This window comes from Amblyomma americanum, chromosome 10, assembly GCF_052857255.1.
Source record: "Amblyomma americanum isolate KBUSLIRL-KWMA chromosome 10, ASM5285725v1, whole genome shotgun sequence".
Taxonomy (NCBI): domain Eukaryota; kingdom Metazoa; phylum Arthropoda; class Arachnida; order Ixodida; family Ixodidae; genus Amblyomma; species Amblyomma americanum.
The window spans coordinates 123,717,236-123,745,046 of record NC_135506.1 but is presented as its reverse complement, the minus strand read 5'-3'; the positions used below and the strand labels follow the sequence as shown (position 1 = coordinate 123,745,046).

Sequence of the window (27,811 nt, the reverse complement as noted above, 5' to 3'; positions counted from 1 at the left end):
TTCCTGTCCTTGCAGCCGAAATATCTATAGCAAGTCTCACAGAAATAGTGCACTTGAAGCGAATTTAATTTGCCTTTCCACAGTTTCCGAAAGAGATACTTGGTATCTGGCACAACATCAGTTCCACAGAGGGTGTTAACCAACTTAAGGAGACCCTCCACTTGAGACCACGAAAGACCTGCGTAAACAACGTAAGTCAGAATTAGTAAAATGGCTTGAGCTTTGTTCATATTCTGATTTGGCAAGGTCTCTCTCGAACATCTTGTGAAATACTCTTTCACGTCATCGTCCTGCGTTGCCGATTCATCGCAGTTCGTAGCCTCATCGTCTGCCCCTTCGTCGTGCACATCGGAAGAGGAGGTGCTACCAGTAGCGTCGAGACCATCAGCTTCACAGTCCTCGCGTTCAGGCGTATCACGCGCTTCGTCATCCGAGCAGAGATGGTCAGAGCCAGTGCTTGCCGGCACGCAGTCGTCGGAGTCGCCCTCCTGTGAAGCTTGTTGCGATTCCCTGAGCAGCTCTTGGTACCGCTGAGTTTGCCTAGGTACTTTACGCGGTCGCCCAGGTTCCAAGTACTGACGGTACCGCTTGGTTTGAGGCGAACTCATTGTGAGAAATGGTTAAAGGAAGCAAAAAACCGCGCATTACACACGACAAAGACGGCAGTCTCACTGCTGTCTATCCCAGGGCCCAGGCCTGTTACTATAGTCGGATACAACTTAAGTCTGCTGTGAAGCTCCGCCCACATTCAGGACCGGCGCACAGAATTCCTCCACGACAAAAATGTAGGGCGTTGTTAAAACTTCCCGTCACCTAAACAAGAAGCTAACCATGAGAAAAAAATTATAACCTCTAGAATTTTGATACCTGGCTTGTTTAATAAAGTCAAATGTTAAAAAGCTGATTTCGTTCACTTTTGTGACTGGCTAGCGGAGTAATACAGTAGGCCGCGGACGGTGGCCCAGTGTTAACAACTGCTGTTTTTTTTTTAAGTTGTATCCTACTATAGATCACGTACTCCAGCCACTGATGGCCAAATAGGCTTCCGTAGTAGCCACTGATCTCCACTAGGTGGCTGGATGCCGCATTCCCGTTTTCCGAAGTGGGCGCAAGTGAAGCCACCGCAAGTTCGGTTGCATGTCGTGGAAGTTTGATGTCTGCTGTGTATTTCAATGCAGAAAGTCGCGTCTTTCGCCTTTCCATTCTCAGTTTTTTTCGCGTTGTTTTCGTGTAACGTCTACTGTAATATCAAAGGAATAAGCAAGCTCCACGCGAGACATGTGTGCATTGTTTAACCCTGTAATTTCAGAGAAACTGAAGAAAACAGGCACGCAGGTCTCACCATGTCGCGCAAAGGGTTACGTGCATTAAACACTATTTTCTGATCTGGTTCTTTTCTTCCGAGCGTAATTAGGGGAAGTAGTGGAATGAAGATGAGTCTAGGTCATCTTAAAAATAAATTTTCGTGTTGCAAAGAAAAGGTAATGGTGCGGAAATCCTAAAACTCGAACTTCAGCTGTTTCAGTTTCGGGCTGGTGGCGGACGATGCCTCTTTGCATCGACGGCAGGTGATGTTTATCGCTTTAGTGTGTCATTTACCTTCCAGACGTGCTTTTAATCTAACTCAATAGCACAGCAACGTTTCACCTACACAGCACGAGAGAAACGACTGTCGACAAAGACGAATGCAGCAGCGCATCTGACAAGCGCAGTTTGAAGTGAACAGTGCCAAGCATCGCACGAATAACAGCCCATTCAGGCATAATTTGCCACAGCACGAAACAGTACTCGATACGCTTCGTCGAAAAAGCAGTACCATATATCTTGGACGCGCTAATTTGAACCAGCAGATTACCGGCGGCACATCACCAGATTGTGGCCTCGCCTTCGCCCCGGTCCGGTCTAAACATAATTCGATAAAATGGTGCACTGCAAAGTCAGCTGCTTATTGAAGGTTTCCACCCATTCTTTCTTAACTTTATTCCTCATTTATGGTATAACTTTGGCTTAGAGCGCGACAACGTACATCACAACAAAGAGCAGAGTTGGCGACGCTAGCGCAACGGGACGACACAGAGCTGAGCAGACGAGGTTCCGTACGTACTGTGTGTACCGACGTTCTGTCGTCTGCTAGTGTCGTCCCATAGCGATGCAATTGACCCTTATTTTTGAAACGTATTTCCCGAGGACTTTGCTGCTCTCCTCATGCATTTGGCGGCGCAACAGGTAGGCATTGTCATGAAATGAAAAAGGACGAGAATGTCGAAAAGACAAAATGCTAAGTGGAAAACGAGAACTGAAAGTGAAAAACCGTGCTGAGGTCCGATTTCGTGCACTGCCAAAGGCTGACTTCCTGGACATGCCGCACAACTTCTGGTGGCTTCCCTTTCGGGCATAGAATTTCTTACTATTAATAGTAAGAAACTCTATGCTTTCGGGCGCCCGATGCGGCATCCAGCCCCCTAGTGGAGATCAGTGGTAGTAGCCGAAATGTAGCTAAAACCGAAACCGAAAAAAAATTTCACCAGCAAAAAGTATGTAGAAGCTTTGTTTTTTGTGAATTAGTTATTTGTTTAAAATGAAATAATTTTCGGAAGGGTATATCTTCATACTAGCTTTTTTTTGCCGTCATGACCTCTTCAGATGCCACCACTGATGCCAGGCGCGGCATTTTTTTGGTTTGTTTTTCGCCTCAAGCCATGCACCGCGTGGGAGGGCAGCAAGGCAGGCAAGTAAAATCACGTTAAGGCAAATGCGGGGCTCATCACAAATGCAGTTTTCTTTTTTTTAAGCGAAAAAAATCCAGAGAAAGAATAACAGAAATAGCACCGAACACTAAACTCGCTCCACATGCATTCAGAAATTTTGCTGGACGCAGCAAAACAAGCGAAAAACTGCAATAATTATTGTAGTCTTTCGCTTGTTTGAAATTTAAAATTCAAAAAAAATGTATATATATAGTTTCGTAGATAGAAGAAAAAGGCTATAGAAGGATCTTAGCCGATTTGGAAGTGGACGTCAACCGTGATTGCATCCTTTCCGGCCACCAGGGCAGTTGGTTGGCGGCAATAAAAGTTTTAGTTCAGTGCTCTGTGTTGAGTATCTTCTTCTCTGTACCGTTTGTCGTACTGTACATTGTTATGGGTCACTTGGCAGTGGAATCGTTCCACTCTTGTTGAAGCTTAACCGACTCAAAAATTTTCTTAACCGGGTTAAAACCGTTTCAAAAGCCTCCATTTCTGGCCAGGCGAAACTTCACGTGGAGGAACGCTAATAACACTCTCTCATTAGACAATCTATTTCGCACGTCATTTAATATATTGAAGAGACCTGGCTGAACACTCGTTCCACGGTAGCGTTTGATACGGGTAGCGATAAACAGCGCCAGTTCTGACATCAGTGGAAACGTCAGCTTACCGGCAACATTTTTTTTCCAGTTCTCACGTTTCCCCAGAATTCATTTATGATCCGGGTTTCCTTTGCCAGATTGTCGGCTTTCGTTCGGAGCAGGCGACACGCAGATTCTAGAGCAGAAACTGATTAATTTGGTCGCTATAAAAGCATGTACCGAAGGCGTCTAACTTTGTAATGAGCTATAAATAAGCACGAAATCGAAGAAGTACGGATTTCATGTTTTTCGGTTCGAGAATCTGCAGGTCGCTCAGCATGCATGCTACAGATATGCAGGAACTAAGCCACTTCAGCGCACTTTCGCTAGCGATAATAAACTTGCGGTTCCTTTCCAACATACAACCTTAAGAGATTTGCTTATGGAAGACTTCTTGAGGCACTCAGAGAAAGAACTCTCATGCCTCATATCCTGACATGTAACATGTTCTGCTCCCATTCTGCGTTGCAATATATGGCTCCGCGTAGCCAGGCATTCCAATTAACTCTTGCAATACGTTTCCACAAAATAAATGAACTCATATATAGGCTATAGCCTGAAAGGTTGTGTCCTAGCTCGGACTGAAAGGGCATGTTCAAGCTCGAATTCATCAAAGGCTGGGCTTCGAAATTTGAAAAAAGTAAATTTTGCTGATATGGACATTTCGCCTAATACTCTTGAATCAGCAGTCCCTACTTTTCATTGCTTCAAAGTGGGTTCGAGCGCCGTCCATTGATTTATGATTGATCCCAAGGCATGGCGCAATGCTGAACCACCTTGTCGCACAGCTTATTCGGCCGGACATCGCCTTGGTCGCGCACGTTTCCCGCTACTTTTGCTGCGTTTTCTGGGGAATATATGTGAACCAAGTGCAATTTTCGCGAACAAAATAGCCAGTGTGGGTGGGTAACAAATCGAACGCCTCGATTACAGGCTAACTGAATGAGATTACACTTTACAGACACAGATCGTGCATTCTAGCTGTGCCTTAGTTCATTTTTATCTCAATGCTGTTCTGCTGCCAACACATGACAATGTCCTGTCTCTCCCGGGGCCATAGTGTTTCTTACTCTTAAGTATTAATAAGGAACTATATGGTCGGGGCCCACAGATATTTCACTTGAGGCTTGCTGTCCGCTAACACGATTGGGAAAATAGCTCTTCCGCATTTGTACCCAAGGCGGAGAAAGGCTGCAACAAAATCACACAAAATATTCTTTAGAGGGCAGATTGAAATCACTATTTCTATTTTTGTTTTATATGCCGGCAACAGAAACAGTTACCCGAAAATAGGCAAACAGCCAAAAGGAAAATTTGGAAGCGAACTCGGACAAAATATGCGACGCAGACCAGATCGTCATGAAATTACATTTTTTCTAACAGCCCTGGCGCACAGTACATGGAAACATGCACTCGGACTATAACTAAAAAATAAAAAAAGCATTAGAAGCTACCTTATAAACGTTCTCAATAAATTATACTAATTTTTAAAGCAAGGTTTTCAGTGCACCAAACTGTATTGCAATTCAAATGGTTTAAACGTGGTTACATCGTTATATGCCGGAGCAGAGGGGAAGAGTAAAGATGTAACACCAGTTATTTCTGCTCCAAAAGAAGGTATACATTATCATTCGCGTGACTACAGTGAACTAGAATATTTGGCGCGAACGTGGTCACGGTCATGGTACAGGTATAGCAGAGAAGTGGCCCGGGGAGCAGACTTCCCGTGAGGCATTTACAACAGCAATCCGCTTGTTAAACGGCGGCGCTACAAACGCTCACTCCTGAACCCATTAGCAAAGTCAAACAACATAAAAATATATGTTTTACGTTAGAAAGTTAATGAATAGACGTTCATCTGAGCCAGAAAATGCGTACGTATTCACAGAAAAATGTAAAAACTAAACTGTTCCTTGCGAGGCGTGATGTTTAGCGTTGGCGATCGCAGCGCCGCCGTTGCTGGTGTTTCGCGGAGACGTGCGCCTGCTGCACTATTCATTTCAGTGAATACAAAAACAGCAATCTAGGCGACTCTGTCAGCACATTTTTTTGCCTTCGTGCTTGGTCTAGCGTTTCTAGATTTGTTGCTCGAGCAATAGAACATGTATGTCCTTGTGCGCTACGCTGGAGAAGATAGGAGTTATATTCTTCAACACACGGACGTGCGGGATTTTGTTCCGCACGACATTGAAGACTATGACCCCAAGAAAGTCTACGATATTTTTTGGGCGGGAGACTCGAGTACCTGCGGAGGGTACTATGACGGGAAAATCATCCATATGACAGGTAGGTGCTCTTTTTCTCTGGGTTTTGGAGTTGTTTTGTAGCGCCTGTAAATTCATAATGTGCACTGGAAACCGCAGATACGGAAGAAGAAATGGAGCAGTGGAGGAAGCGCAAGGAAGCACGCAAATGCGCCCGCAAGACGGACATACCTCCGAGGAAAAAGGTGCGAATAGCAATCGCTTTCAAGCGAATTTTCTGTAGCCTGTGGTGCTTGGTCATCAGAAACCCCGCCACCAGCAACTTGCATGCATCCTCGCCGCGCCGGCCGCGTTTCAGTGGAGGTGAAATGCATGGAACCCGTCGCGGTGGCTCGGTGGGTAGGGCGCTCGGCATCTAATCCGGAGTACCCGAGTTCGAACCCGACCGCGGCGGCCGCGTTTCGATGGAGGCGAAATGCAGAATACTGCCGTGGGGTGTGCGATGTCAGTGCACGTTGAAGATCCCCAGGTGGTCGAAATATTCCGAGCCCTCCACTACGGCACCTCTTTCTTTCTTCTCTTAGTATCTCCTTTATCCTTTCCCGTACGGCGCGGTTCAGGTGTCGGCCATGTGTGAGACAAATACTGCACCATTTCCTTTCCCCCAAATCGAATTTTAAATGCATGACTCCTTTGTACTGTGCAATGTCAGTGCAGGTTAAAGAACCCCATGGGCTCGAAATCAGTCGGAAGCCCTCCATCCTCGTTGCATATGTGAACATGATGTTAGCAAATTTTACGCTAAAACAAATGATGTCCAGAAAGTGCGAGTTCCTATGTATCGCATGCAGAGTGGAATGTGAACGTCTGCATGAGCTGAGAGAAGTTCGCCCGTGGTAAAAATAGGAACAGGCTGTGCGTTCACATGTGTTTGCATTGCATGGCAGTAGTTCACCACTCTAGTCATAGTGGTTTAGCAAGGTTGTTTTCAAAGTGCTGCTTTCAAGATAGCGTGTGCTGCTAGTTGTGGGATAATTTGTTTCATGTCAGTAGTGATTACCTATGACCGGTGCAAGTAACTAGCGATTTTTGTATTATTTCTCGCCTTTGTCAGCACAGTTTCAGACAAGGATGAATTGTTTTCAGTAAGGCTTGCTGTTGGGGCATGCGAAATGATTATTTGCAAAAAAAAATGCACGGCTGACAATAAATACTGTCATTGTTCTTATAGTGATTTGTCAGTGGGTTATGCCACGAAAAACTTCATGTCTTGAATATCTACAGGGACTGTAGCACTGTCTTCAGTGCTATCAAGTTGAGCACATAAGGCGATGGCGATTTGAGTGTTGCTTCTAGGTGTGAAGAAAGTGGGTCGTTCATTGGAGTGTTTCCTTTTTTTCTTTTAAATTACAAATTGAGAGTACCCAAATCAAATTTTACATTTTCAACAACGTCACGAGATGTCATAAAAAGTTTGCAGTCGAAGTTATTACACAGAAGTGAAAAAAATTGGCGGTGGTTTAGATTTGGTTAAACCAGGAGTGATGCGATAGCTACAGCTGGCTCAGTAGAACTTGGTCATGTGACCAACCACGTGATCAGCCACGGCGCTGCCATGCTGAAGGCTCGAAATGCTACCGTAATGTAGCTGTCGCTACAAAACTGAGTCATATTTGGTAACATCTATATTCCATTACTCACAATTCGAACTGTATTTAATACCTCGTAAAAATTCAGGTGACTTCTCTGGCATTGTTGAAACTGGTGTAGCAGAGGAGAAAAAGGGCAAAACTTATTTTGGGCTCGGAAATTTTGGTTGCGGATGGATGGAGCCCTTTGTTCATAGCACCTGTGGCTGCTGCAGCGATCCTGGCATGGTCGTTCAGTTTTCGCTGCTCTTTCAGGCTCTTGATGGACAGCACTTCCTCCCATTGCTCTATTATAGAATTCTGTATTTTGGAAGTGCCACTTAAATTTTGGGAGCCTAGCGTAGTATGATATAAGGCCTCACGGGCGTAGCTATAGATCTTGTTGCATAGTCCTCCTGGACATTTAGAGAAGTCTAGAATGGTTATTATGGCCTGCCTATTGGGGATTGGCCCGTTGACATTAGGTGCAGCTGTGTCAACAACTCTCAGGAGTAAAATTTGAAATGTATCCGGTTTGGTAAGCCGACCTTTACTTGCACTGAGTGCAGTGACATTTTAAGTTTTTTTCAGTTTGTTGAAGTGGCAGTCATGCAAGTGGTGTCTTGCTATAACTGAGTCATTGTTTCCTGCTGAAATGCTGTAAATAAATTTTCCAGTGACATAGCTGAGCTTGCATTTGTTATTGTGTAACTTGATTTGCATTCTGATTTTCTTGTTGTAGGCAAGACTAGAGGAGCAGGCGAAAGGAGTGGCTAAGAAAAATGCTGAGAGGGAATTGCTCAGTAGTCGAGTAGGAAACTCTCCTGAGGAGTCCAAGGTGGCCCACCTTGAGTCACTAGTGCGGGACCTAAAGGCAGAGCTGGAGAGATGCAAGGAAGTGATTGGAGATAAGGAGAAAGAAATGAAAAATCTTAGAAGCCTCAATGAAAGCCTCCAGGAGGCACTGTGCGCAAAAATTCTGCAAAATGGTATGTAAACAACCATACTCTACAGCTTCTTCCATGTGCAGGCCGTTGTCAAAGCTACTCTACTTCGGTGAAGTCGAGTTAGACTTGCTGCTAGCCTTGTTGGTGCATTTTTGGGATGAAGTTAGCACTGCTTAAGAAGGGCGTTCGAAAGAAGTACAGGATATGGTTTTACTAACAGGTGATTTGTGGGCAAAAAAAAATAAGGCTGCAGAATGAAGTCTTGCAGACACATCAAACTGGGAAGACGAAAAGGAGCATATGAGAACATTCCATTTGCTTCAGTAGAAGTCTTTAAATACTAAACAGATTTCCGTACAAGACTGACACAGCATTGTATTGCCAAAAGTGCATTTTTTGTCACATAGTGCATTTCCTTTAGTTCTCGGGTTACATGGTTACGGTCTCCTTCGGCCATTTGTTCAGACTTTACCTTGGGATGGCAGTCATGACTCAGTAGTATTCTTGATAATTCATGATCATGTAACCATTTGTTTAGGCACAGCCCTGGATGACCAGCATAATAATACCATAATGTACCATTGGGCTAGTTTCTGTCATGAGAGCTTATGTAAACATTTTATGAATGAAGGCAAAACAAAAGTAAGGGCAACTCTAGTGCATAGACTAGCATCTAGTACAAGGGGGGTCAGAAAATCTTTGCCCCTATTTTGTATCAAAGATTTTCTTGCCGTATTTTGCTTGCCCCTATTTTGTATCAAGCAAAATACGGCACATACAGGTAATTACAAATATATGTACTGTTCTACCTACCTTGCACTATTTCTCCGCCCAGTCCCCACACCGTTCCAGACATTTGTCCAACCGAAGCACTGAATTTAAGATGCCCTTGTGGTAGCATTTGTCCGGCTGACTGTCGAACCACTGTCTGACTTCTGCCTTGACTTCGTTGCATGTGAATCACTGTCCTGCCAGGGACTTCTTCGGCGGACCGAGCATGTGAAAATCACTAGGGTCCAGACTTTATGGTGGGTGGTCAAGACTTTCCAAGTGAAATGACCAGAGCTTGTCGGCGGTTCTGATTGCCACATGTGGCCTTGCATTGTTTTGGAGGATAACCGCATTCTTCACATCAAGAATTCTTGAGCATTTCCGCCCGATAACAGCCAGCAGATGGCGGGCTGTTCCAAGAAAAGTTCACCGATGAGAATGAATATGTTTACTCCACATTTACAGCAGTCATTCGGATAAAAAAAAATAGGGCAAAGACTTTCTGATTCTCCCTCATACTTTATTTTCATGCTTGCATACGCTCTTATAATTATCATTCTGCAAGCAACATAATAATAAAATGTTAGCAGTACTGCGTAGGCACGGTGAGGTGAAAAACCACATTTGAAATTCATCAGTGTCACGTCAGTACTGTTATATGGGGATGACGCCTGAGTTTCAGGTGGCTCTTGAAGTTATGGTCAGCTGTGCATAGTTTGTTCTCGCATGTATTGGATGTGTACAATGTTTGATATTGTGCATTTCCTACAATTGACTTGTTAGTTACATATTTTATGTAGTGCTTGTAATTTAGGTAGAAGTTTTAATCTAGCATAAATTCATTCTGCTTGATGTACGTACTCTTTATCCAGTGTGCAAGTTTTTGGTTTTTTCTTTAGATCATTCACAGAATGAAAATGTGAGTGCCACGATTGACAAGGTTTTCTGGGAAGGAGACAGTGCCACTCAGGCTGTCAACTCTGCAAGTAAGCATACATGCATGTTACCTCAGGCAAGCTTTAGCCTTCAATTCCTCTTGTAGTTCATTTGCAGATTGCAAATCATGATTCCTTGGAATTTGTATCCTGCGAAAATAATTTTGTGACCACATTTTTTTGGAACAAGCATCCAGTAGGTGATTGTTCAGTGGTGGTCAGAGTGAAAATGGACATTTTTCAAAACAATGTTTGTTTTTTTGATGGTTCTGTCTGATATACCCAATGTAGGGCTGCACTGCTGAGCATTCAAGTGCTGCTTGTAACGGCTTGTTCGTAGTCAACCTGGCACTGTGCTTGCATAAATGTAGGAGATTTAATGTATCTTCAAATACCATTCACTGATGATCTAGTCCTGTCATTGATACCACAGGAAACAATGTCTTCATCCCTGTACCCTCTTCTTCTAGTGCACAGTCATTCCCTCGGCACCATTGCTCCAGTATTGCCACTTGATGTGGCCTCGCCACTTGCCGCACCGCCTGTTGCCCCTCCGCGGGCTGATGTCGCCCCTCCGCGGGCTGATGTCGCCCCTCCGCGGGCTGATGTCGCCCCTCCGCGGGCTGATGTCGCCCCTCCTCGGGCTGATGTCACCCCTGCTGTGCCACCAGCTCGGCCAATGTCAAAAGGTATTTATTTTGGCTGCTCTGGTGTACAGCGAGCTTGCGTGCTTGGTGACTCTTCAGTGTTCTCCCAACAAAAACAGCCATTCCACGTCCCTTCAGCAGAGTCAGGCCTTGAGAGGACGCAGTGTATTTGCTTTCCATGAGGCCGACTTCTTTTTTTGTTTTTTTGCAGCTCCTCGCAAGGCAGACCAAGACCTTGACCTGACTGTTGGCACCACAAATGAGACTGGGGAGGTGAGCAGTACCGGGACGCTTGAACATTAATGATGGGCATATGCTACTGATGATAGCATATCTTCTGCACTGATTACGAATCTGCAATCTGTACATGACCGGTAATGTGATGGAACTAATGACATGGGAGTTTTTGCTCTTTTTTCTTTGCTTTGTAACTTGGCTTTTGTTTCTTAAAATTATGTGCTGGACCGATTGAATATTGATAGCAAATAATCATCAAAAAGTGCAGCTGCATACACCAAGGCGAATTGTGGTTCTCTGTTTTGAAAAAAGATATTTTAGAATATCAGGCATGCCTTTTGTGCCACAGACAACTGTATGTCAGCTTCCCTGACTAAACCAGGCATCAAGCACTTTGAACCAAGGCTGGCATTTGCATTAGCATCTGCCATCTGGAGTGCACGAATGTTGGCACAAAAACATGCAGTTAAGAGGGTTCACCAGTGACAGTGTCCACAGGAAATACATGGGAACTTTCAGAAGCTGTAGCGCATGTAAAAATCGGTCGATTTTCATGGGGTCTGTGGCAGCGTGTTCTTCTTTAGTGCATAGAGGAAATGTGGACAGATGTTATTTTTTAAGTTTCTTTTTTTACAAATGAGAGGCAAATATTCAGAAAAATTGCATTTTTTGATATGTCTGTTTTCATGTCATCTCGTGAAAAAACAGCCAAGATCAGACTTTCATCCGCAATATTTCCTCCCTTTTTCTTTATTTATTGTCAAGCTGCAATTATAATCCATATCGAGCTTAGTGTTTGCGCTTTACAGGCTCTGTATGTTGTGTATGCATTTTCGGCGGGGATTTGAAATTCGTGCCAAACTTAACTAGCGGGACGTGGCTCCATCTGGCGTCAGAATATTTTGCCGCTACTACATTCTACCACCAACCTCTTGGTTGTCTGTGTTCGTGCGCGCAGGTTTTCACTCAGAACTTCAACGGACTTGAGCTCTCTTTCCTTTTTTCTTTCTTGGGCTGTATTCGGGAGGGATTTCTACTTTTCTTTTTTGCTCGAGCTTGTGGTGCAAGGGGCCAAAACACAGGAAGGGGGCTCCCTATTCAGGACATGTGGAAGAACAGCTTTGTTCTTTGCCCAGCGCAGGGCGCAGTAACCCAGGGGGCAATACAAGTAAAGAATGCAGCTGCAAATATTCCTCATAGGTGGCCCTTGAGCCGATAGCGGCACTTACGTGAACCCAACAGGGCCTGGTTCTCAAGTTGTCGGGCCGAAAACCGGTACTGGGTTCATGTAAGCGCGTGCTGTGAAATATGAGCCTTATAAAATTGTTATCATGAGTTCGTGCTGTGAAGACGCACTGATAATTTGTTGCGATGGAGTAATGGCAACGTAACGTGCCATACTTTTTTTGGTAACGGTAACGCGTTACCTTTTTGTAGCTAATGTAGGGCGGTAATGCGTTCCTTTTTTAGCGTAACAAGTGACATATTTGGTTACTTTGTTTCGGTAACGCCTACAACGCCTTCGTAACGCCTTTGGTTGCCTGTAAAGCAGCTTTGCTCTCACTTGAATCGGCCACTTTGTGCAGGCTGCGGTTCTGTAATTGCAGAGTGCTTGTCTCTTTTATTTAGTACGTGCTCATTCAGCCACATGCCTATGAGTTTGCATAGTCAGCATGCAAAGTGTGATGCAAGAGCATGGTCTCTCATTTTTTCTGCTCAGTAACAAGCATATATACGCTGAAAATTAGCTGAGTAGCTCCACATGCAATCACCGTCATATCTCATTTGGCTCATTCAAGAAAGCAATTAAGCCCCCTTTCTGCTCAGGAAAAAATTTTAATAGTGTTCCCAAGGGTTAGTCTCGCTGTGTTTGAAATTTTGCCTCAGTGCCCCTTAATCATCGCAAACATAGCTGCAAAGAAAATGCAAGATTTCACTGAAGTTAGAATTGCTACACATATATTCTGTAAAGAAATAGGGACACAAAATTTTTAACTCCATATTTGTTTTTTTAGATGGCGTGTAGGACGTCAGTAAAAATGTTGACCATGTGGAGCTTGCCCACATGCAGTAAATCATTATTTGTTGAATTTGTCTCCCACTCCTTCCTTTAGGGGAGTTTCTTGCTTCATTTTTGAGCTCATCTCAATTATAGTGCCATACTGAAGGGAATTCAGAGAAGCTTGGAAAGCTTCCTCTTATATAGAAATCTCTATGAACGATTTTGGTTCCTGTACCACCATCTCACGGACAATTGCAATCTTGATGAGTTGATCGGGATCAAATTGAGTGCTGATCCGGTGCTGCTACATGGCCTATTCAATTGCGCCCGACCATGCTAAATCCTAAGCTGCTTCTCAAACCGCAATTTTAACCATTTTTTAGCGCGCTCACCTTTCCGCACAGGAAACAATTAAGTTAAAACCTAAACCGGAGTGCACAGAAATATGTGGTTCAAAAGCTCTAAAATCTAAAAATATTGCAACGAATACTGTGAATGAAGACAGACTGAATGAATTGTCTAGGCAGAATGTTGTTTTCTGGGCACTTCTGCTTCGTGTCCTGTGCAGGCTCGGTGCTGTTGGCCTCTGCGCCGTGCCTGAGGTGCACTAATAAATCATCTGTTTTTTTTCAGGTACACGTTGGTCATGGCCACTACATTGACCCAGGGACATGGGAGCGGCTGTTAACAGCCAACAATGACTCGGCTTTCTGTAAGCAGCTAGCAGTCCGCTTGTGGGGCAACACGGTATTGTCGGAGAGGAGCGTGACGGGGACTCTTTCGAACAATGCCATTTCTAAAGGTGCGACAAAAGTATTCCCTCCGCTCTCCCCTGCCAAGGTAGCTTCAATGGCAGGTGAGTGGAAGACACTTGGTTATTGCTTGGTTAATAACATTTTCTACAAGCTGCAATGTTTCATGCTCATGCATTTTTTTCTCTAACATATTTGTATCGTACAGAAAAGCCTCGTTAATGTTATGTAACTGGGACTGCAGAAAAGATTCGAAATAACGAAGTTTGAATTATTCACATTCTACTGTAGATCAGTTAACCTAGAATTGCTACCCGTGACTAGGAGTTGTACTTTTAAGTTTTTATTTTGTGAGACTGCCGGGCTTTGCAGAAACCTCGGAATTCATTGCAGAGACTGCCCCTCAAAAACTTGTGCGCCTGTTTGGCAGACGTAAATCACTGACTAATCATGAAAGAGCAGTTAGTCCGCGACATAATCAAGACAGCGAGGCTGCACGATCATTGTGTCAGCACGCCGTCTAGACCTGACAGTCTAGTGGTACGCAGCATGCCGAAACTGCCTGCACAAAATATGTGCATCAATATTTCTCTTTTTGTTATATTAATTTCTTACCTGTATGTAAACTCTTTGCCTTTTCCAGCTGGTTCACATCCATGTTGAGCTAAGGCCACTTCCAGCATTGTCTTTCAGGCACACAGTCTTGAACTCTTTTGAGCTCATTACGCACTGTGTGCCTTTTGGCTTTTTCCTGATTGCTTGCACTTGATGGGAGCACAAGCAATTCTCTTAATCCTTTAACAGTGCACAGCACATGCAGCTGCACCTAACTGAACAATAAAAACCGATTATTTAAGCCTAGCATACTTGAGCAAAGCAAACATTCGCATTCATGAGCGCTTGGTAATGGCTGACGATTGAATATGGCACCAGAATTCATGCAAATTTTTCCTTGAGCCAGAACGGCAAAGTTGTCGAGCCGCGGTACGCATGTATCTGTCACAAGCAATCGTGCCGGTTATCTCGATACGCAACAGCAGCAACTATATCTCGCAGCACACGAGTTTTGATTAGCAGCACTGCAAGCTCCGAAACGCAGCCATAATTATTGTTCAAAAGCGAATTCAGCATGCAAAAAAAAACAATGTACGGGGGTAAGTGCAGAAGTTTCATGGTTGAACAGTAGCCCGAAAATGCGACAGAAGGAAAGTGCACATGGGAGCTTCCTCCTGGTCGCCTCGTCTCTTCGCGCTGCAGTACAGCCGTACACCCACTCCAACTCGTCTAGTTTGGCATTTATTTGTAGTTCTAAAAGACCTTTGGGAGTAATTAGGCAAGTAACTATAAATAAATGAAGAAACAAATGCTTTACCTCGCATGACTCGTGTAAGCTTGTCGGTGATCTGAATTAGATCATGTTTACGGGCGTTACAAGAAGTTCGTGGCCCGGCTTTTATGCAGCAGTGGTACACCGAAACGTTTCGACACAATTTGCTTTTTTTTATTGCCGCTTCACCTACATAAAAGATATGCACGCGCATGCACCTACGCAAAGAATACGTATCAGTCAAGATTTGGTTTTCGTGTTACCCTGGTAGGACGTGAAAGGCCCATACTGGGTTAACGAAATTTCCGGCTTGCATACACCGTTATGTGGTCCCTTCTCTATTTCTTAGCTTTTTATCAGGCGGTGGCACCAGTTTTCTGTTTAGTCTGTAGTTCTCAACGATTTCGGAATAGGTTTGTGCATGCTCGTCCATGTTGCAGTCCGGCGGTTCCACAGTTACCTGGAAGCAGAGAATATGGGAGTGCGCCGACTACACCTGAGTCGGCGAAGATATTGATAGCAGAGAAAGCAGGGAAGCCCTGCTGCGCAGTGAAGAACCCGCTCGGCAGAGTCAAGCCAATCCGCCTGGCGGCTGATGCCGCGAAGAGAAAATATTTGTTAGCCTTTAGTCACGGAGGTTCCAGCCCGCGCCCTCCAGGCCTGCATGCTGGGGCGGTGAGTAGTAAGGGGTCTCTATTTCTCGTGGAAATAAAAGCTGTCATCCACCCATCCATCCAGTCGAGATTTCCAACACGTGAAAATGTCGCGACTTGACTTTCACTGCAGGCGCACTCCGCGGCGTCGTTGGTTCCACCGCTTTCTGAAGCTGCTGATGGCTTGAACATGTATGACGAAAGTACTAACTGTTCAACACTGCTTGAATTAGCCATAATTTCCACAACGTAGTTCTTAAAAGCTAGGTGAAGCAAGGCGCTGTGCAGCAACGCCGTCAGTGCCGGCTGGAGATCCCCGTGGATGACGTCACGAGGGTCCAGGCCAATCACGGGCAAGAGCAGCGTTCGCTCGGCGCCCTGAGGCGGTGGGGCGCGTTTTCTTCTAAAAAACAACTTTTTGCATTTATTTCCGCTCTTTTTCAATGAGAAATCCTTTTGCTGCGGACCAAAAGCTATAAAATGATGTAGAGAAGTCATTTTTTCGAAAACTGCTTCATCTTCCCTTTAACCCGCTTTGGTTCTCTGACCCACTCTGCCCTCTTTCTGTTTGAATGCTACACCTATCATGTTCCTTTTCATAGCTTGCTGCGTGGTCCTCAATTTTATTAGGTTGAACTCTGTTATCCTCAGCATTTCTGCCCCATAGGTGAGTACCGGTAAGATACAGCTGAACCCATTTATAATGCCCGTAGATATGACAAACGCTCGCTTATTACGAACGTATACATTGCTACCGTCAAATTACGCATAAAGTCCATAGCGATTTGTCGTGGATACAGCGAACAATTTTGGCCGCACCACTCTTATTATAGTAAATGGGAAGGCATCGACACGTCTAGAAGTTGAAGAGGTCATGCTTCCAGCAAGCATAGAGATCAAGGAGCGTTTTTCACCTTTCTGGACACTGCCCTGGAAAGACAGGGGCATCGTCGAAAGCAGATATAATGACCTTGGCCGTAGATCAACTAGCAGCAGCAATTTGAGAATTTTGAAAGCCAGGCTGGCCAAGTAGTATGCATCGCCTGCGCAGTCGGCTCCATCTTTTTGTGCTGCTACCGCATGCAGGCAGCATAATACAGCGGACAGTGCAGCTGATGCACTCTGCCATGAGCGCTGTGCTACTATTTTCCTGGCCATGAGCCAAGGAACAACAGATGATGTTCGAAACACTACATTTTGTAATGCAAAGCTGCCAGATGTTTCCTCGGATGACGATGTTCCTACGCACCACGAAATCGCATAGGCGCATGCTCTGACTAAGACATTGAACACCAAGTGCGAGCACTCGCCTACTGCCAGGAATCTATTTATGTGGCTGACCTGCCACCAGCTGCCATGGACACTTCAACCTTCAGTTAAATCCCAACTGTAATTTTGATAGTTGGCAGCAAGGGTTTTGTCAAGGATTTAGTGATACCTTAGAAACCTGGAAGGAGCCATGACAAAAGTAGGCACGCATAAAGCAGAATTATGCGAAATAAATGCCGCTTTGGTTTCCTTAGTATTTTTGGCTGTTATACGGAGAGTCCACTTAACTACGAGCGTCGGATGTAACGAACGGAATTTGTGTGATGTCAGGTTCGTTATGAGGGGCTCTACTACAACTGCTTTATACTTTTCTCTTAAGGGATATTGGTAAACTGCCATTCCATTCATGATCTGCGAGAACCTTCCAAATGCGCTCCACCCCATTCTTAATATAGTTATCTCGCTCTTGTGAATCAGATCAGCGGTCACTACCTGCCCTAAGTATTCCTTTACCACTTCCAGCACCTCGCTGCTAATTGTAAAGTGCTTTTTCGTTCCGAGACTGTTGAGCATTATTACTTCATCTAGTTTTCTGCATATTAATTTTTAGACCCACTGTTCGAATCTGATTGTCTAACTCATTGATCATGCTTTGCAGTTCGTCTCCTGAGTGACTGATCTGAGGGTTCAGCTCTCTTTTGTTAATGGTAAACCTCGAACGCAATCTTTCACTGCAGGAAGCCAGACTTACAGGGTAACACAGTGGGCCAGTGTGATGCATATCATTTTGCTTCGAAAAGTACAGTTTTCTTCTGCATCTGGTTTTGTGGTGGTCCATTTATTGTGCGTTTTGCATCCAATTTTAGAATGTGTGTGAAAAATATGGTGTTGGGCATGAATACGAGCTTTCTTGCTTATTTTTTTCTCAGGACTGCCTGGAGGGAGGCGATTGTCTGGTGAACCACATCGTGCACCTTAGGACAGCATCGAGAAAGGCATTTTTCGGCCAATAAATATGGTTGTGCTCAAGTAAGGTGTTTTCGTATCTGTTCTGGAGTGCACATACAGAGCCGACCAGTCAGCTGCTCAATAACTGGGCAATGACTGAAGTACAGTAAAAATTCTTCAATTCGAAGTCGTTGGGACCACGCATATTATTAGAATTCACTGACCAGAGCAAAAATATGGAGACGGGCGAAAAATTCTGTTGCGGGAATGCGCTACCGCAATACTGGGCGAACTTTGCGTTTACCACTGCTGCATTTTGTTTTGTAGCTCCCCGTGGGATGGCATGGCACGCACGTGCAACTCAAAGCAACAAATGTGTAATGATGCCATCACAAAGACAGCAATCTGAAGCCAATTGAAATAAAAAAGTGAAAAAATGAATGTGGAATAACTCAATTAATCCAAGTTATACAAAGTGAAAGCTGTCAGCTTTCACTGTGTTCATTGGCCTTGGCATTGACAGTGTTCCAGACGCTGATGACATTTGAGAAAAGGAAGGGCACATAACTGGCTCCCTGGGTCAGTGGACACCTCAGTCGTGCTTTGAGGTTCATGGCGGTGGTGATAGATGTGGGCTGCATGCATTAGCACTTACAACCTTGTGGCAAACACGCAGCACTGCAGCAATAGGCAGCAGTGTTCATTGGGTGACCAACCGCTCACGATCAACTATAAAATGCTACCTGCAGGGTGGGCGTGTTGCCTATCCAGTGTATGGAACGCACTCGTTACAGATTCCAAGCTGTGTCTGCTTGGCTAGATCACGTGGTCAGGCAACAGCCGCTCCGCAGCTGTGGAGCCCCGGCACAGCGATGGAAGACTGCTTGGCTGCGCGGCGAAGTCACGTGATGCGTAGCTGTGGTAGCGGCACAGCAAGGACGTTCAAGGTCAAACTGCAGCCCATGGCAAATTCAGCGGTGTGAGGCCAGTAAAGCTTTCGCTTTAAAAGCGGCATTCCACCCTGCCTAAACACACACGTGCTGCCCGAACAGGAAACTGAACTGTAAACGCTCGAAGTTTCGGATTCTGGTGCGACGTACGCCTTGGACACCTAGATAGTATAGGAATCAAGTTTGCCCTCGCACTTCCGCTTGTCCGACGAAGTGACCACCAGCACGAAAGAGCTGAATAAACTGAGCAATTCGAATTTTCTTCAGCGGAAGCGATTAGTGTGCGAATTGACAAAGTTTGACTCATTTGGAGCAAGCCCAATTTCCTGCCGGGAACAGGTACGGGCATGGGGTGCATATACTACCTGGCGCTTCTCCAAAACTACCTAAGGCGCAAAGAGGCCGGCGCTACTGTTTGGTCGACCTATCGCTCTACGGAACACTACTCACAAAAGCGGCGCTGCCAGCATTGTGCGCAGTTAACCATCGCTAGACATGCACTGACACTGCTAGGGCCGGATGCTTCAATGCCAGCGCCTCCTTTAGATGCTGCCTTGATCGCGGCCAGGTTAGAGAGGAGCACATGCACCGCTGCTATCAGTCTGGCCATGCCTTGATGAATTAATAGCCGATAGCATGTAACTTTAAAACTACTATCCATGCCTGTTTTGCAGTGAAGCACGTCTTCTCTGCAGGCGTGCGCTCCGGCGGTCTACAAGCTGTATGAGATCGGTTGTTGTGCTGAGATGTACTGGGACTTGAGTGCCTTGCATATCGAGCATCGACGTTGCTAATAGGCATCGCCCTACATTGCCACCTCATGGCTCCAAGGGGCCATCGCTTCTTTGGTTTGCAGCGAAATCGGGATCAGACATCCTCGCATGGCATTTCAGGTCTTCGAATTAACTGAGCTGCTGCATGCTGCAGCATTGTAAAATTTATATCAGAAATTGCAGGACTGCAGAAATCCTAATTATCCAGGATTTCGAATTACCAGAGTTCGAATTATCAGGGTTTTACTGTATATTCACTCATTAAGCCACGACAAGAATGCGACACAACAGAAGACAGGACAACACAATTACGACAGGGTACAGACAACATGAATACGACACAACACAAGACAGGACAACACAACACAATTACAACACAAGACAGACAACAGGAATAAGACACAACAGAAGACAGGCCAACACATATAAGACAAGACAGACAACACAATTACGACACAAGACAGACAATAGACATACGACATGCCAAAAATACGACAAGACAAGTTCTTTGTTGTGTTCTTGTTGTATTTTTCGACTGGGAACTTCTGGCGATTCAACACTTTCGCCACATTCTCGAAGCACAGTACTGACATCATACCCCGAGATATTTGTATTCGGCCATTCTGGATATTTCATGACCTTGTATTGTAAGTACCTGATCAGTATATCGTTTAAAATCATCACACCTGAATTAGTTGCGCTAAAACTGAAACCCAGAGCGTCTCCTTCGTCTCCACAGCAATTAACCAGAGTTTGCAAATCTTCCTGGCTATCTGCTGACCGTACAGCATCGCTCCCATGCATTAAACCAGGTAGCCGTTGCTCAACGACCTTTCCGCCTAAAATGTAAGACAGATTATACCCTAGATTGGTTCCTTGTAGCCTTCTTTCGATATTTATCACACAAAGCATGAACAGCTAGCAGCGGTGATAGAGGACAAACTTGCCTTAAACCTTTTTCTACTTCGGCAGTTGTACTTTTTTCAGTTCCCATGTAATTTCTCGGTACATTTCCTGTATAAAATCAATTACCTCATGACCGATAACTTCATATTTTATTATGTGCTACAGGAGTTCCCTGTTAACGTTGTAGTACCGATTGCTTATGCCCAGGAAGGATAAATACAGAGGTTTTTTTTCTGCCTTAGCTATTTCTATGCATTGGGTAAGCACGAACAGGCTAGCGCCTACCCGTTCTGAACCCGTTCTGATGTTCTCCGATTATCCTATTACTTTCTACCCATGACTGCATTTCCCTGCTTACCCATCGCCTTTCCCTTTATAAATCAAATTTATTTTACTGTCTCCAGCTGTGCGGAATTTCATCATTTGTTATGACTGCCTCTAATGCTTTTATCAGCGTTTCCTTGCCTCTTGTGCCTAGTTCATTAATCAGTTTTATTGGAATTTCGTCTTTCCCTGAGGATGTGCATTTAGGAATATTTGCTTCCGCATTTTTCCAGTTTAGAGTGGTCAGTTCTAAGCTGTTTTCTATTGTGATGTCCTATGTTGCTCCCTTATTTGGGAAGATTACCCCATCGTCGTGCCTAGATTACTCTGCTATAACTGCTGTGATGTAGTTAACAGCATCGTCTCCCTCTAAACATTTCCCTCGGCATCTTGAATCTGTTGCTGCTTTCTTTGATTCGTTTTCCCCAGCCAGCTTATATGATTCCAGAAATTTCTTGGCCTTCCTTTACTTGCATCGCCAACTTCAGCCAGCCAGCGATCAGAGGAATGATTTATTTTAGCCCGGACGAGGACCTCCACTTGCTGTTTCTTTGTCGATAATATTCCCATTTTAGGCCTATGCCCTGTTCAGATAACTGCTACCTCTTTGTGTCTCTATGTTGATATTCCTGATATCCTTATTCCACCAACTTCGTAACTTCCTCTTTCCTACCCAGCGGTTTTCTCCTTTTAATTGTTTCATTTTTGTACTCATACGTTCTTTTAGTTGATTTTGTTCACACTTTTCCATGGGATGTTTCTCTATTGCTTCCTCTATGCCAGCTGCTATTTGCGCTTTTAACGGTTCGTCGTTTAATGCTGCGCTCTCTTTTTCACTTCCCTGCATTTCTCTTTTGATCAGGGCTCCTAACTTTAGACTAATACGCTTATGGTCACTACCGAAGCTGTACTTCCCCTCTTCGTCTATTTCCATTATTGCGAGCTTGCTACACATCCCCTGCGAGATTAAGCAGTAGTCAATGGTCGTTTGCATGATATGGGATTCCCACGTGATTTGTCCCTCAAACATAGTTTCTCTATTTACAATATTACAATAACTAGGTTGTGTCGCTCACAGAATTCAAGCATTAACGTTCTGCTACATTCTTTGTATCCATCCAGATCCTCGTTGTGGCCATTCATGTCACCAAGCAGAATAATATCGGCACAGGCTCCAAACTAATTTGTAACGTCATTGACACAACTAGATCCTTGTTTTCTTGCCTGCATTTGTCCCCTGTCCCTAAATAAACTACTCGTACCCATGTCCTTTTACCGGCAATTGTACTTGATACCCAGACATGTTCTTTGGAAGTTGACTTTATTCTTTGCCAATTTGTTCCTTGATGTATCAGTATACCTACCCCTCCTCTATTCTTCTCCATTGTTGTTCTGTTGCTCCCTTTCCAGACGTAGCCATAAATAAAGGGTGGATCTTCTAAATCCCTGAGATGTGTCTCGCCCAGCGCGTACACACCTACTTCTTCGTCCTTTAACTGGTGTTCTATTTCTAATCATTTCGTTCGCTTTCTTCCCCCTTCCCCCTTTCTCCCCCTGGCGTTAAATTTCTCTTTATAAGATTTCTTCCTGAACCTCCTAGTGGTCATTTTGTTGGGCTCAGCCGCCATTGTTACACTCTATACTTCAGTCCTACCTACCCCAAAATCCTGAGCCGCAATGGACCCCCAAAAAGCTACTGCCCGGCCTGCCAAGCGCTAGCCGATCTCTGCTCCTTCCGCTAAAATGGATGTCATCTCGTGTGAAGCCCCCACCAAAGCCTGCTCTATGCATTTCCCTGCTTATGTCTGCCACTTCAAAGCCTTTCTCTTGACTTAAATTCCTTATCTCTGGATTAACAGCCACAATGTCCTTGGTAACCTCTTCGTTGCGTCCTTGCACCTCCGGCACTGTGCACGATCTGCACTTGCTTTGCTCGCACCCTTATATCGTCAACTCCCTCCGCTAATTTTTGCATTACTTGCGCGGCGTCACCATTCAGGACATCATTTAGCCCCGCCGCTACCACGACCAAATAGCGCCCTGCAACATTCTCAGGAAGCGCGCTTTTTGTCTTTCTCAGTACCGCGTCCATTCTCCTCCCCTACTGCTACCCGCCTATCACCCTTTAGACGCTCCATTATAGCTCTTATGCACCGCCTCCGGGTACCCACCGATGATGCAATAGGTACAAGCTTTTCCTTGCCTGGTGATCGGCTTCTTTAGGGTGAAATGCTTGGGGAATAGGTTTTTGACCCCACCTTGAGTAGAAGAAACAACCTTGTGCCATGGCGCTCTTTGGCCACAGATTCCCTTGCGCCATAAATATACATCATCATCATCATCTTTTGCAACTCCTCATGTTTGAGTCACCAGCGATAAGCACTAGTGTATACTCTCTCCCTTCCTCCTGAGTCCCGGATTTTGCTGCCTCCTAGCAGTGACTGTGGCCTCATTCCTTGGGTTTTGCTTGTTTCTCTTCTCTCCATCGCCCCCAAACTTCCTAGCCGCCACCTGTGCGCAGCTGTTCGTGTCTAAACCTGCCTCAACTAGTTTCCTATTGCTGTCCATGCCAGTGCAGGCCCTATCCACGTGGCTGGCGCTGGAATGTCCGCCAGTGTGGCTTCGCTTGGCGGTGTGAGCCATTTTTGCGTCCAACAACTCACTAAGCTGTTTTTGACGTTTGCGCTTCTCTGCTCTCTCTTCCTGTAGCTCTCTTTCTATAGCATCCATACGTAACGCTAGGTGGGTGTTCGCTTGGTCAGCCCTGTCCAGGCGTGCACTTAATACGCAGCATTTGCACATAAAATTCGAACCGCGTTTCCTTCAAATTCACCGACGCCTCACACTCCTTGTATTTAACCTTCAGTTGCTCGACCATCTTTTCAGCACTGAATTATTGCTGGCGCAAAATGCCAGAATATATACAGGCTTAAAAAAACCACTTGCAAACACGTGCAGAAATAAATATTTTGCTTACCGCCTACACTAGAAAAGGAATAACAACCTTTCTAAAATAATTGACTCGCAAATGAGCGCTGAAAATTTATAGCTGCCGGCTAGGAGAGACCCGGCCGTTATTTCACTGCCCTAAATTCTGCTGTTTAGCCTGCACTTCAGGAAACTAGCGTAAATCTAAATACATCTTACTTTCAAAATAGTAAAGGAAGGAACTCATCTATATGACGCAGTCACATCGCTTTCGCAGTCGTCAGACCGTAAGGTCGCGGTCACCACGCGTACTGGCGCGCCAGGGTGGGGGCATTTCTTTGGGGAGTGCGGGGCTGCGGCAGCCCCGCGGCTTTACTGCCGCGATTTGCTGCCATTCGGGCGCTGAAAAAAACATTGCCGAGCCTATTTGCACAGCGCGGTTGTGTTGCAGGAAGTAGTTTCGTTATCAAAAGGGTAAAATTGATGCGTTATTCATATTTAGTTTGACTTTCACGTTAAATGTGCCGCCGCTTAGTACGCGTTCGTGCTATTGCTACCGTCTTTGTTCTCCATTGCAGAGAAAACTTTTTGGTCAATACCAAGCATTAGGTGTACGGCTATAGCATGCAGCTGTAATGCACATGCAGCTGTCGCTGGTCTTGGTTTCTGCCTTGCTATGGGTGCCGCGGCTGCAACAGGTTAGCCTGGAGGTCTCCTGGCTCCCACGGTATACGCCATGACGTCGCTCCCTTCATCGCTCCTCGTTGTCACTTGTCTCGGGCGAAGTTCTTCCGCTCAGCCTAAGCAGATCCCGGCGACTGAGCTAGTTATATTTCTTCATCACAGGTTTCTATCTGTCTGCCGGCACTTGGAAGAAGCTTTCCAGACTGGCTGCAGGTGACAAGTTGAGATTTATTTCTCTACGTCATCGACCGAATCCCCCTCATCATCATCAGCCTTACTGCACCCACTGCAGAACAAAGGCCTCTCCCATGTCTCTCCAATTAACCCTGTCCTTTGCCCGCTGCATTCACCCTTTCCCTGCAATCTTATTGCAATAGTATTGGCGAGATCGTGTCTCCTTGCCTGACGTCCTTCCTTATTGGAATTTTATTGCTTACTTTATGGAGGACTATGGTAGGTGTGCAGTTGCTATATATATCATCCAGTATTTTGACATAAGGCTCTATACCCCCTGGTTACGCAATGCCTGTATGACTGCTGAGGTTTCTACTGAGTCGAATGCTTTCCCGTAATCAATGAAGGCTATATATAAAAGTTGGTTATATTCTGCGCATTTCTCTATCACCTGAATAATAGTGTGAATATGATCTATTGTCGAATACCCTTTACGAAAGCCTGCCTGATCATTTGGTTGATTAAAGTCTAAGGTTGCCCTGACTCTATTAGCGATTACCTTAGAAAATACTTTGTAGGGAACAGATAGTAAGCTGATCGGTCTGTAATTTTTCAAGTCCTTGGCGTCTCCCTTCTTATGAATTAAGATAATGTTTGCATTCTTCCAAGCGTCTGGTACAGTCGAGGTCATAAGGCATTGCGTGGCTAGTTTTTCTAGCACGATGTCCCCTCTATCCCTCAACAGATCTGCTGTTATCTGACCTCCCAAGTTGCTTTTCCCCTTTCCATTGCTCCTAAGGCTTTTTTTACTTCATCTTTCGTTACTGGCGGGATGACGCATTGCTGTGCAATACGGTCTTTCCCATTAACGCTCTGATTATACTGTACAGGTCTGTGTAGAACTCTTCGGCTACGTTAACTATCTTATCCTTATTGCTAATGACATTGCCCTGCTTGTCTCTTAACGCATATATCTGGTTTTTATGCCTAGTTTCCTCTTCACTGCTTTTAGGCTACCTCCGTTCTTTAGAGCATGCTCCTTTCTCTCCATATTAAACTTCCTTATGTCGGCTACCTTGTGCTTATTTATTAACTTCGATAACTCTGTCAGTTATATTCTGTCGGTAGGGTTAGACGCCCTCATGCTTTGGCGTTTCTTAATTATATCTTTTGTCACCTGAGATAGCTTTCCGGTATCCTGTCGAACTTTCCTACCACCTACTTCTACTGCGCACTCCGTAATGATGGCTGTGAGATTATCGTTCATTGTATGAACATGAAGATTGTCTTCCTCAGTTAAAGCCGAATATCTGTTTTGCAGCGTACGTTATCCTAAACTCCTGCACATTCCCCCTTACGGCTAACTCGTTAATGGACTTCCTCTTCACTAGCTTCTTCCGTTACCTCTTCAAGTCTAAGCTATTTCGAGACCTTACCATTCTGTGGTCGCCACAACGCACCTTTCCGAGGACGGCCACATCCTGAACGATGCCAAGTTTAGCGCATAATATGAAGCCGATTTTATTTTTAGTCTCACCATTGGGGCTCTTCCAGGTCGACTTCCTGTTTTCTCGTTTGCGGAGGAAGGTATTCATGATCCGTAAGTTATTTCTGTCTGTAAATTAGACTAATAACTCTCCCCTGCTATTTCTAGAAGCTATCCTATAGTCACCTACCGCGTGGTCGTCAGCCTGCTTCTTGCCCGCCTTCGCATTGAAGTCGCCCATCAGTACAGTGTACTGTGATTTTACTTCATTCATTGCTGTTTCTACGTCCTCATTGAAACTTTCAACGGTCTGGTCACCATGGCTGGATGTGGGCGCGTAGGCCTGCACCACTTTCAGCTTGTACCTCCTATTCAGCTTAATTACTATAGCTGCTACCCTCTCGCTAATACTATAGAGCTCCTCTACGTTGCCAGCTATATCCTGATTAATGAGGAATCCCATGCGGATGATATGCATGCGGATGATATTGTACTGTTAGCAGATAGCAAGCAAGATTTGCGAACTCTGTTTAATTGCTGTGCAGACGATGGAGACACTCTAGCCTTCAGTTATAGCGTAACTAAGTCAGGTGTGATGATTTTCAACGACACAACTGATCAGGTGCTTACAATACAAGGCCATGAAATACACCGAGTGGCCGAATACAAATATCTCGGGGTATGGGTAAACGAAGGGCAGATGTCCGCGGAAAAGCACGAAAAGTCTCTTATGGCAGAAGGGTGAAGGTATGTCGGGATAATGAAACATAAATCATTATGGGGGTATAACAAATGTGAAGTACTGAGAGGTATTTGGAGAGGAATAATGGTGCCGGCGCTTACTTTCGGGAATGCGGGTCTGTGCTTAAGGGCAGAAGTGCAGTCGAGATTAGAAGTAAATCAGGGAGCTGTTGGAAGATTAGCGCTAGCTGCCCACGGGAAAACCACAAACAAGGCTGTACAGGGGGATATGGGCTGGGCATCGTTCGAAGCACGGGATGCTCCGAGTAAAACACTATACGAAGAATGCCTGAGGAAATTGGACGATAACAGGTGAGCAGCTAAAGGTATTTAAATACCTATACACAGGGCGCGATTAAGAAAAATGGGGGCCCTTAATGCACATGCAGCCCCCCTTTCCCTATACTGCTCCCCGCCCCCCTGTCGCCTGCTACGCTTCTGGAAATATGCCATGTTTCATTTTAATTCCACCAATTAAAAAGAACGAAGTGCGATCAATGGCATTATTATTATTGTTATTATTATAAGGAAAACAACAAAACTTGCTTGAAACGCGGGCTCCTTTAAGCTAGGTCAGGGTGTCTTAGAACGCGCAGCTAAAAACAGAAATTTAACGAAGATGACGCATGTGCTGTGTGTGGTAAATCTCTAGCAGCAATAGAACACCACATAGTGAAATGTGATGGTACCCCTCCCGATGTCGATACAGGCACAGTCATTCTTCCTGAATCCTCAGGGGTTAGAGATAACAATCGTCATGCAAATAACTCTGCAGTGGAAATTAGCAGACAGCGATTGCAAGATTAATTGGTGGTTCAAAAGGAGAGGGGTGACGTCCGTCCGTCCGTCCGTCCGTCCGTCCGTCCATCCATCCATCCATCCATCCATCCATCCATCCATCCATCCATCCATCCATCCATCCATCCGTACGTACGTACGTACGTACGTACGTACGTACGTACGTACATACATACATACATACATACATACATACATACATACATACATACATACATACATACATACATACATACATACATACATCCATCCATCCATCCATCCATCCATCCATCCATCCATCCATCCATCCATCCATCCATCCATCCATCCATCCATCCATCCATCCATCCATCCATC

At 45.0% G+C, this 27,811-nt stretch overlaps 2 protein-coding genes across 3 annotated transcripts in view; both read left to right on the top strand.

Annotated features, from left to right (window-relative positions):
* Nucleotides 1–27,811, top strand: part of LOC144106970 (BAG family molecular chaperone regulator 2) — a 78,752-nt gene that overhangs the window by 46,064 nt on the left and 4,877 nt on the right. The gene's annotated exons all lie outside the window — the stretch shown is intronic.
* On the top strand, nucleotides 5,239–17,779 carry LOC144108754 (uncharacterized). 2 transcript variants are annotated; one of them, XM_077641922.1, is made up of 8 exons: nucleotides 5,241–5,674; nucleotides 5,752–5,837; nucleotides 7,963–8,209; nucleotides 9,838–9,924; nucleotides 10,344–10,562; nucleotides 10,732–10,793; nucleotides 13,393–13,615; nucleotides 17,690–17,779. In XM_077641922.1, exons 1-8 carry the CDS (start codon nucleotides 5,491–5,493, stop codon nucleotides 17,737–17,739), a joined length of 1,158 nt encoding a protein of 385 aa, XP_077498048.1. In that variant the 5' UTR covers nucleotides 5,241–5,490; the 3' UTR covers nucleotides 17,740–17,779. The 2 variants fall into 2 exon arrangements, with proteins under 2 accessions (XP_077498046.1, XP_077498048.1); XM_077641920.1 differs by lacking the exon at nucleotides 17,690–17,779 and having other exon boundaries at nucleotides 5,239–5,674; nucleotides 13,393–14,009.

Excerpts from the sequence above, each read along its gene's own strand:
- LOC144108754 (XM_077641920.1), top strand. The coding sequence starts at position 5,491 with ATGTATGTCCTTGTGCGCTACGCTGGAGAAGATAGGAGTTATATTCTT. Across the intron at positions 5,675-5,751 it reads GAAAATCATCCATATGACAG|ATACGGAAGAAGAAATGGAG; the intron begins GTAGGTGCTCTT and ends TGGAAACCGCAG. Across the intron at positions 9,925-10,343 it reads TCAGGCTGTCAACTCTGCAA|TGCACAGTCATTCCCTCGGC; the intron begins GTAAGCATACAT and ends CTCTTCTTCTAG.